Genomic DNA, 16,793 nt, shown 5'->3' with positions numbered 1-16,793 from the left:
GGAGGAAGCTGGGCATTATTTCTGACAACTCAATATTTTTTAATCAGTCCAACTATACCATTTTATCCTTTTTAAATTTGTGGTTAGGAACAGATGAGGAAATTGTGCATAAAAAGGAGGTGACAAAAGTAAGGCCATGGGGTAAATGTGGGAATATTACACAGGTTCTGGATGTGGCATTGCTTGCTGAGCTGGAAGGTTCATTTTTCAGACGTTTCGTCACCATTCCAGGTAACATCATCAGTGAGCCTCCGACGAAGCGCTGGTGTTATGTCCTGCTTTCTATTTATCTGGTTAGGTTTTCTTGGGTTGGTGATGCCATTTCCTGCGTTGGTGATGTCATTTCCTGTTCTTTTTCTCAGGGGATGGTAGATTGGCTCCAAGTCAATGTGTTTGTTGATGGAGTTCCAGTTGGAATGCCATGCTTCTAGGAATTCACGCCCCAGGTCAGGGGGTCCGGAACACCATCTGTGTTTCCGTAAAGAAGGTGGATGAAGGTGCACCTGTGGACTGCACCTTCTTCGTGAAGAGGGTCCTGTTGGACTGTTGCGGGATCGCTGCTGCGGACATTTACTGCCTGCAGGATTTCCCCGGAGGAGGTTTTTACGATGTGACCTTCAGGAGTGCCAAGCTTTGCGAGCGCTTCCTGGAGGTTTTCAAGGAGAAAGGAGGTGAGGGCCCCCTCTCTGTATTGACCGCTGTCCCGCTGTTTGTGATGCCGGCGCAGAGGAGCCGTATGGTGATTGTACACATATACAACCCGCATGTGCCAGCGGTTGATGTCCTGACCTTCCTTGGAAGGTACGTGAAGGTGGAAGGGGACCTAACCGACATCATGGACGCCTTTGGCATCTGGACCAGTAAGAGGCAGGTCAAGGTGACACTGAGGATGGGCGCAGACGGGAACATTGTACACCCACCGTCCAGCTTCGCGATCGGCGGGAGCAAGGGCTACCTGACCTATGCAGGGCAACCTAAAGTCTGCCATACCTGTGGTAGGTCAGGTCACGTGGCGGCCGACTGCAAAGCCACCATCTGTAGGAACTGCAGGGAGGAGAGACACCTTGCAAAGGATTGCCCACAAGAGAAACGCTGCAACCTTTGCGGGGAAGCGGGCCACCTCTATAGGGCATGCCCGCAGCGGGAGACCACCTATGCCCAGGTCGCCGGCAGAGGCAATGCGGGGCCAGCCCCCCTCCCGGAGGAGAGGGAGGCACCAGGACCCAGCAAGGACCCCACTAATGTGCAGGAAGGCCAGGCCGTGCAGGAGGGCCCAGCCCCGCAGGATGGGCCCGAGGCCAGCAAAGCGCCCCTGCAGGCTCCGCTCCCCCCCCGACAACCCGGAGTCGATGGAGGCGGCGACAGGCAACCCAGGGGAGTGGACGACGGTCCGGAAAGCGAGGAGGAAGGTGCGTCGACGGGCCCAGGAACCGCAACCATCAGGCGGGAAGAGGCAGCTACAGGGGGGCTATAAGAGCTCCTCTGACGATGGGGATTTGGAGAGGGCCCGCCCGAAGCAGAAGTCAAAGATCTCGAGGGAGAAGGAAAGCAGCACCACGCTTCCAGGTGACGGGAGGCGTCCTCAGGCTCCCTCCAACACCCAGCCACGTGCCGCTGGGGCTTTGGAGGGCCCCCCGGAACTTCCAGGCGGGAAGGAGGAAACAGCGCGTCCCCAGCCTGACCCGGAGCCGGACCCTCCTGCCTCCGCACCCCTGATGGGGGGATGCCACCTGGAAGGCAGCACGGACGGTTTCCTGAGCCCGGAGAGCGTCCAGCAGTTAGCCCGGGCAATGGGCATGAAGGGACAGATGGAGGGGTTGGACCTTGGACTTGGGGAGGGTACTGCGGTCACTGCCCACAATGGGGGTACGAGTCGCGAGCATTAATGTGCGCAGTGTCAAGTCCACCGCACGATGTGTATCCACGTTGGCCTACCTGACCACCATCAAGGCGGACCTCCTGTTTCTGCAGGAGTGCGGGATACCGCACCTCAGCAGGTACGGGAAATGGTCCGGCGCCTGGACCTGTGGGCCTTCGATCTGGTCGGGGGGTAACGACTGTTGCTCCTCGGGCCTGGCTATTCTGCTGCGGGGGCGCAACTTCACCATCTCTCAAGTTCAGGAGGTGGTGGGGGGGCGCCTCCTAGTGGCTGATGTCACCTACAGGAACGCTTCCCTGAGGCTGATCAACGTGTACGCCCCAGCGGTACGAATTGAGCGGTTGGCCGTCCTGCAGCAGCTTCCACCCCTGCTGGCTACGTCCAGGCCGGTCATCCCAGGCGGAGACTTCATCTGCATCATCGATGCAGATGGAAGATCTGGCGTGGGACAGCGGGTTGGGGGAGTCGACTGGACGTCACGTCCAGATTCCTGATGGGCACGGTGAAGGACGCCAAGCTGCTCGATGTCTTCAGCACCCCTGCAGATGGAGCGCAGCGGAGGTACACCTGGTCGCGGCCCGACGGGTCTATTCGCTCAAGGATAGACTTCCTGTTTGTGTCACGGGTGTTCTCGGTCAGGTCCACCAGCATCGAGCCGGTGTTCTCTGATCACTGCCTTCTGCTGGCCGACTGTCACTTACAGGATGACCACCCGGCCGGCAAGGTGACATGGAAGCTCAACACGACTCTGTTGACCCCAGAGAACGTCGAGGAGCTTAAGAGGGAGTACGCCGGTTGGAGAACCGTGAAACCCCTCTTTGAGTCTCCGGGCGACTGGTGGGAGACGGTGAAGGAGAACATCAAGAGGTTCTTTGTCCTCAAGGGTGTTCGGAAGGCGAGAGAGAGGCGGAGAAAGCTGTCGCGACTCCAGAAAAGGGTGCAGAACCTGCTCCTTCTGCAGTTGGTGGGGGTCGATGTCACGGAGGACCTCCGCGAGGTGAGGGGCCAGCAAGCCTCGCTCTTCGCCGCGGAGGCCTCCAGGATAATCTCCTGGTCCAGGGTCCACTCCGTGGAGCAGGACGAGACGTGCTCGCGTTTCTTCTTTCAGAAGGTGCACAAAGAGAGCTCTGTGCTTAGCCGGCTGAAGGAAGACGACGGCTCGGTGACGTCGTCTCGGTCCGACCTTTTGAGGATCAGCAGATCCTTCTATGCCAGACTGTACGACACGAAGCCCACGGACAGCACGGCCTCCGAGTCGTTCCTGTCGTCTATCACAGAGGTCTTAGACGACGGCACGAGGGAGTGGCTGGACTGGCCGATATCCCTAGACGAGCTGACCAGAGCCCTCAAGTCCTTGGAGAGGAAGAGGACTCCCGGGAGCGACAGCTTACCAGTCGAGCTGTATTCCGCTCTGTGGGACCTGGTCAGCCAGGACCTGCTGGAGGTGTGCGATAGTGCGCTTCGGGCAGGGGAAATGTGCAAGTCCATGAGGAAGGGCATCATCACCCTCATTTACAAGAGGACGGGGGAGAGGGAAGAAATTAAGAATTGGCGTCCCATTTCACTATTGAACGTGGACTACAAAATTCTGGCCAAGGTCTTAGCCAACCGGGTCAGGTCTGTCCTGGAGAGGGTGATTCACCCTGCCCAAACCTGTGCTGTGCCGGGCAGGAAGATCGCTGAGAGCCTCGCGCTCATCAGGGATACGATCGCCTACGTACAGGACAGGCGGGTGGACACCTGCCTCGTCAGCCTGGACCAGGAGAAGGCCTTCGACAGGGTCTCTCATGCTTACATGAGGGACGTCCTCTCCAAATTGGGGTTCGGGGAGGGCATCCGCAATTGGATCCGGCTGCTCTACGCCAACATCGTTAGCGCAGTCTCGATCAACAGGTGGGAATCGGACAGTTTTCCCGTCAGATCTGGAGTCAGGCAGGGCTGCCCGCTCTCTCCTGCCTTGTTCGTGTGCTGTGTGGAGCCCTTCGCCGCATCCATCAGGAAGGACGTGAGCCTGGAGGGCGTGACTATCCCAGGCAGCGGAGGCCTCAGGTCAAGACCTCCCTGTACATGGACGACGTCGCCGTCTTCTGCACCGATCGTCGGTCAGTGAGTAGACTATTGGACATCTGCGGCCAGTTTGAACTGGCCTCGGGTGCCAAAGTCAATAGGGGTAAGAGCGAGGTCGTGTTCTTCGGGAACTGGGACGACCGCTCCTTCATCCCCTTCACCGTCAGGACAGACTACCTGAAGGTGCTGGGTGTTTGGTTTGGTGGAGCTGGGGCGTGCACTAAGACTTGGGAGGAGCGTATCACTAAATTGAAGCAGAAGCTGGGCAGGTGGACGCTCCGGTCCCTCTCCATCGCGGGTAAGAACCTGGTTGTCAGGTGCGAGGGGCTGTCGGTACTGTTGTATGTGGCGCAGGCCTGGCCTATCCCCTGGACCTGTGCCGCTGCGGTCACCCGGGCCATCTTCCACTTCATTTGGGGGTCGAGGATGGACTGGGTCCGCAGGGACATCATGTACAAAGACCTGGGAAATGGGGGAAAGGGCGTACCGAACGCCACCCTCACCCTGACAGCTACCTTTGTGTGCGGCTGCATCAAGCTGTGCGTAGATCCTCAGTACGCAAACACCAAGTGTCACTACTTACTGAGGTTCTACCTGTCCCCGGTGTTGCAAAGGATGGGCCTGGCCTCGTTGTCGCGGAACGCTCCGAGTAGTTGGACCGTTCCGTACCACCTGTCCTTCGTGGAGAAATTTTTGAAAGGAAACACCTTTGACCACAAGGCCGTCAGGCAGTGGTCAGCACGTAGTATCCTCGAGACCCTTCGGGAAAAGGAGAGGGTGGATCCCGTCGTGTGGTTCCCCATGCAGACTGCCAAAGTCGTTTGGCAGAATGCCTCATCACCAGAACTTTCAAACAAGCACAAGGACATTGCTTGGCCGGCGGTGAGAGGGGCTCTGCCAGTGAGATCCTTTATGCATGCCCGGAATCTCTGCGCCACCGCATGCTGCCCTCGAGGTGGCTGCCGGGGGGAAGAGACTGTCGATCACCTCCTTCTGGAGTGTGCCTATGCACAGGAGGTCTGGAGGGGGATGCAGTGGTATTTGTCAAGGTTCGTCCTGAGCAGCTCCGTGACGCGGGACTCCGTGCTCTACGGGCTGTTTCCCGGGACGCACACCGAGACCAACATCAACTGCGCCTGGAGGACCATCAATGCGGTGAAAGACGCTCTTTGGTCTGCCCGCAACTTGCTGATCTGCCAGCTGAAAGAACTGACCCCGAACGAGTGTTGCAGACTGGCGCACTCCAAGGGACTACATGCTGAGGGACGCGCTAAAGCTTGGGGCAGCCGCCGCCAAGGCGCGGTGGGGACAGACCACGGTATGAAACCCCTCGTCCAGAATAGGAAAAAAGGGCCCTATTTGGTAACTGGGCCCAGCTGGCGCCTTCCCCAACTGGTCAGGGGGCCAACGGGGACTGTGCGGGGTGACGACTGCCGGGGTATTTTCTTTGCTTTGTTTTTTTTTCTTTTTTGTTTGTTTTTTTTCCCTTTAGTTGGTGTACATACCCCCGGGTAACCCGGAGTGGCTTGCATGACTGAGTAGGTGTATAAATATGTTTTATTTTTTGTACATCTTATGAATAAAGTATATTTTTTCAAATTAAAAAAAGGTGACAAAATGTCTGAAAATGAACCTTCCAGCTAAGCGAGCAATCTCACATCCAGAACCTCAACCTGAGCTACAAATCTTGTCAAAACTCAATATTACACCGGTCTTTGAAAGAACTGGCACACGTATGAGATGCTGAACATCTGTACTGTAAGATTCAAATGCCTCAATATTACTTCTGCACCCCTTCCCCTAAGGCAGGAGATGGTCAGATAGAGTTAAACACTTAATGGTGCAAAGTGAGATCTATGACTTGTTTTTTTTACACTCAAGCATTGTGCAGCATGAATCTCTTATTTTGGAGAGACTCAACACTTCAATAACATATTTCAAACAGTATAATTTGGAGCCTGGTTTTGACTTGAACTGCTGTCTGACAGGCTTTGAAGGGTCAGGAAGCCTGGCAGTGAAAGGAAGGCAGAATTTGCTAACTCTAGAAGGTAAGTGCATTTTAAAATGCTTTGTTGTGTGACAGAATGAGCAGGTCTGTTCTCCTTGGCATCTATGGAAAACTTTGGATTCTCATCTGCTGAAAGCACTCCTTTGTTTGATGAGCACATTTTGAATGGTTTTGGAAATGTTACTACTTGGAGTTTTTCAACAGATTGTTGAAAAGATAATTACATTACCCAGTGAGCCATATATATGTTCACTTTCTGATCTGCCATGAATTGCAGGTTTCAATCAGGAGGATCGTAGGGTTTCTACAATTGCCTTTGAGGTAGAGAAAAAAAGTCAGAGACAACACCTGCTATCAATTGCAACCGGTGCTTCCATCATAAGGACATATGGGTGGATGTTACAGAATGGCAAAATAATCTTGTTCATTTGATCAAGAAGTTAGGTGCAACAAGGCTTTTGCTTTTTTTTAATCATTAAAGCAACTTTAAAATAAAATCATCCAGAAGGAATTTCAATTAACTGCCTCAGTGAGATTAAATCAGCCACACGGCCACAGTGAAATACATTGGCTGCGCTCACTCATTGGGTGACAGATCTTGCATTGATAAAGCACGTTTAACATAAGGTGCAAAGACAGAAGTTGCTGGAAAAGCTCAGCGACTCTGGCAGCGTCCATGAAGAGAAAGTCAGAGTTAACGTTTTGGATCCGGTCACCCTTCCTCAGAACAAGGAAGCGACAAAATAAAGAGTCCTGAGGAAGGGTCACTGGACCCAAAACGTTAACTCTGATTTTTTTCTTCACAGACGCCACCAGACCTGCTGAGCTTTTCCAGCAACTTCTGTTTTAGTTCCTGATTTACAGCATCTGCTGTTCTTTTGGTTTTTATTTATCAGAAGATATTCTAACGTGCTTCATGGCATTATTAAACAAAATATGATACTGAATCATATGAGGTAACATTAAGGCTATGACAAAAGGGCTGCTTGAAAGAATGGGTTTTAAAGAATCTCTTAAAGATGTAAAGAGGGGAAGAGAGGAGAGGAATTCTGAGCACAGGGTCTCGATAGCATGGACAAGATAAGCTGGAATGGACATGGAGTATAGGAGAGAAAATTCAGAAAGATACAAGTTCAGGTCCAAGGGATGAAGTGACAAAGGCTATCAATTAGATGGCCTCCATCTTGGGAACAAAGAAATCTATGTTCTCATTCCATTTTCTGTTTTTTTTTGTGTCAAGTTAATGGTTATTTGGTTAGGCAGCATGGAATCATAGAATCCCTAGAGTGTGGAAACAGGCCCTTTGGCCCAACAAGTCCACACCGACCCACAGAGCATACCAGACAGACCTATTCCCCGATAACCCACCTAATTGACACATCCCTATGGGCAATTTAGCATGGCCATTTCACCTAACCTGCATATCTTTGGACTGTGGGATGAAACTGAAGGACCCAGAGGAAATCCACACAGACATGAGGAGAATGTGCAAACTCCACACAGACAGTCACCTGAGGCTGGAATTGAACCCAGGTCCTTGGCGCTGTGAGGCAGCAGTGCTAACCGCTGAGCCATGAGCCGCCAAATGATCCACCATTCATTGGAGACCAGCCTTAGTTGAGGAAAGGAAACTCAAATTGCTCAATATTGGTAAAAACAATTCACTGCAATGCTTGCAAGGAATTTCTCTTTGTTTTAATTGAGATTTTCCTTACAAGGGCCATCATGGATATTACTCAATGCAATTTCAACATTCCTGTGACCCAGTTAGTGGATGTGAATGCCCTCCGTTACTCTCCCTCAGCCACCAGGAATTTGCCAGAAGCATGGGGAGAAGTTTCTGCGTAAGCAGAGATTCCACCACACATCTGGAGTTGTTGCAGGATCAAATCTAAGGACATTTCTGGCCAGTGTTTCAAATTAATCAGAAATGGTATTTAAATGTTCAAAGTAATGCCTTCTAGGAAATTCAATAAAAGTGTACTTAATATGGAAGTACACTTCACACTGTACGTTATCCAATTCAAAGGGATGCATTGAAAGTAGTGTGAACGATAAATATCTTAAACAATTTATGTTGCATAATTAATATCATTCAGAGTGTTTTTCAATTTAAAAAAATGGTTGCCAGCATACCCAAGAAAAGCATGATTCAAGATTGATAATTGTATGCATGGTTCAAAAATTCTGTCAAGCTAAATTCTAACCCTTTGCTTTCTTACAGAATGTCCTTTGGTCATTCAAAGTAGGTGTTATTGTTGAATGGTGAAATGAGCCTTATATCTTACATCAGATGCTCAGCCTACTGTGCTAAGAGAAAGGCTGAAGGAAGAAAGCATATTCCCAAATGATCAACTGCACCTTAAAAAATACCTACACGACTCTGGGCAGCATTAAGTAAAAATTGTGATGGGTTTTTTTGCGTGCTAAACATACATACCACTTTGTCTCATGACATCTGCAAAATATATGTCCGTGAATAATAAAAGAAAATGCTTGTTGTTTTACCATGAATTGCTGACCAAACTACAAAACTCCCAATTTCAAGTGTGCTACTGTTGGAAATGTCAGACAGGGGCTGAAGCAAAATGGATCTATAGTGTTGGATAAAATATAATTACATTGGAATTAATTGTACTTTTTATTTTAACCTTATCCACTAATACAAATTTCCTACTGATGGTAAAAGAGACTTAATCAAAATCATTGGAATTAAAAAAAATCTACAGCACAAATGACAAATAATTTAATTAAAATTGGCTCAAAAAGTCTCAGCAACTCATTTAGTTCAAACATCAAGTGCTGGAGCATTTCACTACAGGATTACTAGCACTTTCATGTGTAGATTCCACAGATGGTATTAATATTGGAAGAAAGTGACTCTATTAATCAGTATCACAGCAGTTTGAAAGCAGGCTTTGACCAGCTCCAGGGTGATATTAAGTCTCATCAGAGGCTTCACATTTGTTGGTTAGACAATTTACATCATCCTTCTGTGGAAACTACTTAAAACTGGCTTCCTAATTCTAACAGCTATAGTCACTGCTACCACGCTTTATTGAAATTTAAAACAGGAAGGGGGAGTGGGTACTTTTCTTCTACAAACTTCATAGGAAAATAATTTGAAGAAAGGTAGAAAAATGTTGTTGTAGGTTGCACAGGATATTTGTCCCACTTAAACAAAAAAATCTGCTCTTCCCTTAGGCTCTCACAGAAATAGTAGTCTGCTATAATCATTGTCACATTATATTCCGGATCTCTTCCAATAGGAGCAGGAAGACCGGAGAATATACCCATGGCTTTTCTCTGCCTAGTGCTATTTTTTTTTGTTGTGCTTTATTGGGGGAGTGAAGTGCTTGCTCAGTAACTTGCAGAAGAATATATACAGGAATAGGGTTGCCAGTGCAATTATGAGTTTAAAATTTAAATAGGAGAATTTGGTGCAGGAATTTAAACATAAGCTTTAGACATTCCATCTCTGGCTCTTCACTTCATTGCACTATTTCTAGGAATATCTAAATATACATTCACAACAACCTTATTCTTCCCATGAAATTCCTGTGAGGACCGTGTTTCATTCTTGTGCTTTCTTGATCACCACTACATCTAATCCTACAATTTTAACACCCCTACAGTGTTGCTGATAAGTCTTCCTTTTACCTTAAAGTAAGATGCCTGAAAGGGCCCTTGTCATTGTATCCCATTTCCTACACTTCCAGTTTCTCCATCCTTCAGGAATCCTGATCGTGTTCTCTTGTCCTTATGTTCCATCCACCATCTTCCACATTAATAAAAATATCATCCATCATTTCTATCACTTTCAGCATGATGCTACTATCAAACACCTCTTTCTTTCCCCTCTTAATATTGTGAAAGCACTGCTCTCTCTGCGATGCCTTGGCCCACTGCTTGATCATCCTCAACAACCAATCCCATGCAAACATAGAAAATGTAATGTCTGTTGCTTAACCTCCTTCTTTTCCATCAACCAAGGTCCCAAACCCACTTTTAATGTGAAACAGCAATTAACTCAGACTTTCTATTTAATGTTCTTTATCTGCTGTTCACAATGTGACTTCCTCTACACTGGGGACACATAGGTGGGGCAATTGTTTTGCTGAACTCCTCTACTCAATCCACATACAAGGCCCTAAGCCTCTGATCACTGTGATTTTAATTCTCTCCCAATCCCACTCTGACTTTGCAGATTTCTACCTACTATAGTAATACTCAGCAGGACATGCAGTAGCAGTGGCTTGATTGGCTTACTTCTGCTCCTATGTATTATGGTCTTGTCAATTAGCCTTCTGGACTCAACATAAAGTTAATCATTTCAGATCATGACCATCATCCCTAATGTTTCTCGTAGTAGCTGTCGGCGAGGATTCTGCTTTATCAATTTACACATCCACAAGAGTCATCTTTTATTTATTTACTTGTCCTATTACCATCTCCTTTTGACTTTTGCAAATTAATTTCCTCAATCTCGCTCATTATGACAGAACTTCCCTTTCGCTCATTCCTCATGTCCGTCTTCCTGGACATTGAACTTGCTTAAAGACGACTGTAACATTTCTAATTGTCTCCAGTTCTGATGAAAGGTCACTGACCGAAATTGTGATTCACTCTCTGCTGTTTCCTAAACTGTTGTGCATGATAAGCATTTACTGTTTTTACTTCAAATTTCTAGCATTTGCACCTACTTTGCTTCTGTGTTAAAATAAGGAACACGTCTTAGAAAAACTTAATCACAAAAAATTGTTTGCACTTCTGATGAGAATTTTTTTTCCTGTATCTTTTAGTGTCTGTGTTTGCTGAAAATTTGTACTTGAGAAAGCAGAAGACTTGCTTAAGTAAATTAGATCGTAAACTGTTCTACTTACTCTTGCTTTCTAAATCATACCTCGGTGACACTGCTGAGCCCTGTGCCAGTTTCCAGTACCCGCACCAGGAGATGGTAGAGGTGGTGTTCACTTTCAAAATCAATGCTGTGTATCAGACTCAGTTCCCCATTGTCTTGATTGATACGGAACAGACTGCTGGGATTGATCAGCAATGAATATGACAGAGGCTTCCTCTGGAATGAAATGGCTTCTACAATTATCAATCTGTCAAAAGTAGATACAAACAATTATAGAAAATATCTTATGTGTGTCTAGCAAGCTAAGTAAAACCCTAAATCTGCATTTAATACATGTAAAATCTAGATGTCAACTTCCTACAGATTAGAAGATCCACATTTTATTTCCTCATTTTACTGTACTAAGTTATAATTATAGATCAATGGTATAGGTTTTCACATTTCCATTAATCAGAAAAATGCTACCATATATTTCAATTTTTTTGATGTGATAGGATGTGGATGTTGCAGGCCAGGCCAGCAGTTATTGCTCATCCCTAATTGCCCAGAAGGTACTTAGGAGTCAATCACCTTCTTGTGGGTCACATGTATGCCAGACCAGGAAAGGATAGCAGTTTCTTTTTCATAAAAGTCATTAGCCTCCTGGGTCTTTCCAACAATGAACAATGGTTTCACAGTCATCATTAGATTCATAATTCCAGTTTTTTAAAATTAATTTCAATTCCATCATCTGTCATTGGATGATTTGAAACCGGGTCCCCAGAACCATTATGTGGGTTTCTGAATTAATAGTCTAGTGACGATACCATAAAACCTCAGTGTTGATATAAACAGTCACTTGCTAATAAAGAGCTGGAGTACGGCTGAGAAAAAAATGCACTTTGTTAAAACATCCCTCGCATCTTACATTCCTCAAGACAATTTGCAAGTACAAAAGTAAAGAGAAAATGACATTTATACAATGTGAGAGGAGAGGGTTGAGTCATTGGCAAATAGACTTTGATTGGTAGAGACATGCCTTAGGAATGTACCAGTGCACAACACAGAATGTACAACACAATATCTAGCATTGATTGTGATGTGATAATTGGATAACATTCACTAATTAACGCTGAGTGCATTAAGAATAACAGTGACAATCAATTACAATGACACTTATCTTCAGTTTGGTCAATTATTTCACTGCTTATTGACAGTATGACATGAACACATCCTGAAACTGATTCAAACGTTAAATTGATCTTCTAAAGTCCAAAAGCTTTTTGACAGAGTCTTTGCAGTCATCATCAGAAATACCAGAAGATTTTATTCTTCTTAACCTTCAATGCCTAGATGATGAGGTTATACAACTTCTCCACTGGTTTGAGACATAACTAGTATAAATTAAGATGGTTGTAGGTATTAATGGTTAATTGTCTCAGGCACAGGACATTGCTACAAGAATTGTTTATTGCACTGTCCTAGGCATAACTATCTTCAACTGATTTAAGGTCATAAGGTCAGAATTGGGGATGTCTGTTAGTAATTATATAGTATTCATTACCATTCACAAAGCCTCACTAGTGCAGCAATCTGCACTGGTATGCAGAAAGACCGAGATCATATTCAGCCTTGGGCTAATAGGTGGCAATGTTTCTGTTTCTTTTGCAGGCTTTTGGCATTGAGAATGACTTGAATACACCCCTGCTTGATAAGCTCTCTGTTGGTTGCCAAGTTCAATATGCGATCTGAAAACGTTTACCCATCAGGCTTGTGGGCCTTGAAGGGTTGAACAGATTAACTGTTTGGAAGTTTGTGCACTCTCCAACAACTTGACTTCACACTTGCATGAGGCTGGCAAAGTTTCTTAACATGATCTCTAATGTTTGAATAGCTTACTTCATTCTGGTCAGTCATAAGCCAGAGTCTCCCGTAAATTAATAGGGATGATTGATCTCTTCAGGGATGTTTTTGAGGATATCCCTACAGCATCTCTTCTGTCCTCCTGGGAGTCTCCTGTGTGACTGAGTTCCAAGTAGAGCAGTTGCTTCACAAATCCTGGTGTTGGGCACATAAGCAACATGTCCTACCCATTGGAACTAACTTGAAGGCTAAGCAACTCTATCCTGGGCAGTTGCTTTGGGTTTGCTATTGAATAGCCTTTGTCATCACCAAATTCAGAGGATCTTCTGATGTGGATGATACTTGTCCAGTGGGAAGGCCTACTGTGCATTGTCCAGGACTTCGAAGCATAACTGAAGAGCAGGGATCACTGGCACACAGTACACCAAAATCTTATTTTCTGGTTAGAAATACCGGTCCTCAAACACTCTTGTCTCTCAGTTGGTCAAATGCTGAGCTGGTATATTAGAGACAATGAATTTTGTTATTTGTACCTGTCTTCATTGAGAGGAGTCATCCATGATACGAAAAATGGTGTGTGATTTCTAGGGTATTACCATTAACGTTAATTAATGAAGGGAGGTGTTGCGCTGTGGGAACCAATTTAAGAGAACTTTAGCTTTCCAAACCAAAACGGAAATTGCTGGAAAAACTCAGCAGGTAGGTCTGGCAGCATCTGTCAAGGGAAATCAGAGTTAATGTTTCAGGTCCAGTGACCATTCTTTAGAACTTCTTCAAACCCTTCGCCGGACATGAAACATTAACCATGACTTCTCTCCACAGATGCTGCCAGATCTGCGCAGCTTTTCCAGCAATTTCTGTTTTTGTTTCTGATTTCCAGCATCCGCAGTGTTTTTATTTTGTTTTTTATTTAGTTTTCTGAACGCTTGAAAAATTGAACATTACAATTTATAAAGGTTCCCTTCTATTTACCTTCTACTAGTTACAGTCACCTGTGAATGTTTTCTTCAAAATCCCATTATTTGTTTGACTTTCCTCTTTGAAGAGTTAGTATGAATTTATTATTAACCTTGATTCTATGATTACCAAAACTGGACATGGTGAGATAACTATCGTTAAACATCATGATAATTGTTTGTGTAAGATGGGAACAATATAGACAAATTTACCAGTAAAATCGGGAGGAGTAAGCCATTCAGCCCATGGAGCCTGCTGTGCCAGTCAATAAAATCATTGTTGATTTGATTGCAACCTCAAATCTGCATAGAGATAGTAGGAACTGCCTATGCTGGAGAATCTGATATAACACGGTGTGAAGCTGGATAAACACAGCGGGCCAAGCAGCATCAGACGAGCAGTCCAAAGATGTGCAGGCTAGGTGGATCGGCCATGCTAACTTGCCCGTAGTGTTCAGGGGTGTGTGGGTTATAGGGGGATGGGTCTGGGTGGAATGCTCCAAGGGGCGGTGTGGACTTGTTAGGCCAACGGGTCTGTCTCCACACTGTAGGGAATCTAATCTAACCTAATCAAAAAAACTTGACATTTCGGGTCGGGACCCTTCTTCAGAAATGTCAACGTTTCCTGCTCCTCTGATGCTGCTTGGCCTGCTGTGTTCATCCAGCTTCACACCATGTTATCTCAAATCTGTATACTTACCTATGTTTGATAATGTTTGAACCTCTTTCTCAAAAAAGGAAGTTTGTGTTTGACAAATTTGATCTTTCTTTTCAGGAGGGACCCAGCAGTGTTGATCAAGGTAATACATTTAATTAGGTTGACATGAATATGAGCAAAGATTTTGATTAAATCCGTCTGAACTCAAGTACCATTTGCCTTTCCAATTATTTGCTGCAGCTGCCTGCCCACTGTCATTGACTGTTGTACAAGTAAATGGAAAAGCTCTGGGGAAAACTGATGCACAGAGAGATCTGGGTGTTCAGGTCCATTGTACCCTGAAGGTGGCAACGCAGGTTGAGAGAGTGGTCAAGAAGGCATACAGCATGCTTTCATTCATTCGACGGGGCATTGAGTACAAGAGTTGACAGGTCATGTTACAGATGTATAGGACTTTGGTTCGACCATATTTGGAATACTGCGTACAATTCTGGTCACCACATTACTAAAAGGATGTGGATGCTTTGAAGAGGGTGCAGAGGAGGTTCACCAGGATGTTGCCTTGAATGGACAGCACTAGCTATGATTGAGAGGTTGAGCAGATTAAGATTATTTACATTAGAAAGACGGAGGTTGAGGGGGGACCTGACTGAGGTCTAGAAAATCATGAGAGGTATAGACAGGGTGGATAGTAAGAAGCTTTTTCCCAGAGTGGGGGACTCAATTACTAGGTGTCATGATTTCAAGGTGAGAGGGGAAAAGTTTAAGGGAGATAAGTGGAAAGTTCTTTATGCAGAGGGTGGTGGGTGCCTGGAATGTGTGTTGCCAGTGAAGGTGGTACATGGTGGGCACAATAGTGTCATTTAACTTGTATCTAGACATATACATGAATGGGGAGGGAGCAAAGGGATACAAATCCTTGGAAAATTGGCAACAGGTTTAGACAGACGATTCGGATTGGCCCAGGCGTGAAGGGCCAAAGGGCCTGTCCCTGTGTTGTAATTTTCTTTATTCGTTTGTTCTCTGATAACCTTGTACATCCTCATTTCCCAATCTACAATCATTTAAATAAGACTCCTCATTTCTGTCTTTCACACCAAACTATATAACTCCACTTTCAGTCATGTTGTACAGCATCTACCGGGGGGGGGGCACAATGGCTCAGTGGTTAGTTGAGCCGCCTCACAGCACCAGGGACTCAGGTTCAATTCCACTGTGTGGAGTTTGCACATTCTCCTTGTGTCTGCATGGGTTTCCTCCGGGTGCTCTGGGGTCCTCCCACAGTCCAAAAGATGTGCAGGCTGGGTGGATTGGCCATGCTAAATTGCCCATGGCTCCCAGGGATGTGTAGATTAGGTGGGTTATGAGGGATGGGTCTGGGTGGAATGCTCTGAGGGGTAACGTGGACTTGTTGGGCCAAAAGGCCTGTTGCCACACTGCAGGAATTATATGATAATGTGTTTGCTCACTTCCTCAACCTAAAGAGAAGTCTCTTTACCACTTCTTCACAACACACAATCTCACACAGTATTTTGTTATCTGTAAACTTGGAAATATTGCATTTGGGTCCTTCATCTTGGTCATTTATGAATATTGGGATTAGCTGGGCTCCAAGACCAATTCTTGCTTAACACCACTAGTCACTCCATTCGAAAAAAGACACATTTATCTTCACTCTCTGTTTCCTGTTTGTCAACCAATTCTTGATCTGTGCCAAAATATTTTATGAGCTTTAGTTTTGCTGACTAACATCTTAAGAGAGATATTATCAAAAACCTTCTGAAAATTAAAATATACCACATCCATTGTTTCTTCCTTATCTATTGTACCACTACGTCCTCAAAAAACTTCAGTAGATTTGTTAAGCCTTTCATAAACCCCATGCTGGCTTTGCCCAATCCCATTAATACTTCACTATGTCTGTTATAATAGGCTGTCACATTTTCCCCACTACTGACATTAGACTAACTGGTCTGTAATTCTCTTTGCCTCTCCCTCCCTGTTTAAAGAGTGAGGTTACATTTTCCACATTGCAATCTGTAGGAATTGCTCCAGAGTCTATAGCATTTTGGAAGATGACCACCAAAGCATACAAGCCTTTATTAGCCGAAGCATAAAATACAAGAGAAAGGTACTAATGCTGGAACTATGTAAAACATTGGTTAAATCACAAATGGAGGACTGCAGAAAGTTCGAACACCATTTAATATAGAGGATGCGTTTTCACTAAAGTATGCAAAACAAATTTACCAGAATGTTGGCTTGGCTAGAGGGTCTGAGCTATAAGAAAGTTTGGACAGGCTGGTGTTATTTTTCTTGAAGCAGTAAAAGTTGAGAAGGGACCTGGTAGAGGTGTATAAGATTATGAAGTTATAGAGTGGATAAGAAGGCACTCTTTCTATTTGTAGAGGGTCAATAATTAGGGAGTGTAGATTTAAGGTAAGAGGATGAGAATTCAGGAGTTTTTCTTTATCATGAGGGCGGGTGAGTCTGCAACTCGCTGGCTGAAAGGATGGTTGAGT

The 16,793-nt window shown here is 45.7% G+C and overlaps 1 protein-coding gene across 2 annotated transcripts in view; it reads right to left on the bottom strand.

Moving 5' to 3' along the window:
- si:dkey-22o22.2 (neural-cadherin) overlaps window positions 1-16,793 on the bottom strand; it is a 276,496-nt gene that overhangs the window by 127,831 nt on the left and 131,872 nt on the right. For both annotated transcript variants that reach the window (XM_048530230.2, XM_048530231.2), the window contains exon 4: window positions 10,858-11,062. In XM_048530230.2, the coding sequence (XP_048386187.2) occupies window positions 10,858-11,062 (205 nt within the window). The remainder of the gene's footprint in view (window positions 1-10,857; window positions 11,063-16,793) is intronic.

This window comes from Stegostoma tigrinum, chromosome 5 (genome assembly GCF_030684315.1).
Source record: "Stegostoma tigrinum isolate sSteTig4 chromosome 5, sSteTig4.hap1, whole genome shotgun sequence".
NCBI lineage: Eukaryota > Metazoa > Chordata > Chondrichthyes > Orectolobiformes > Stegostomatidae > Stegostoma > Stegostoma tigrinum.
Note: the sequence above shows the minus strand (reverse complement) of the source record. Positions and strands in the feature narration are given on the sequence as shown.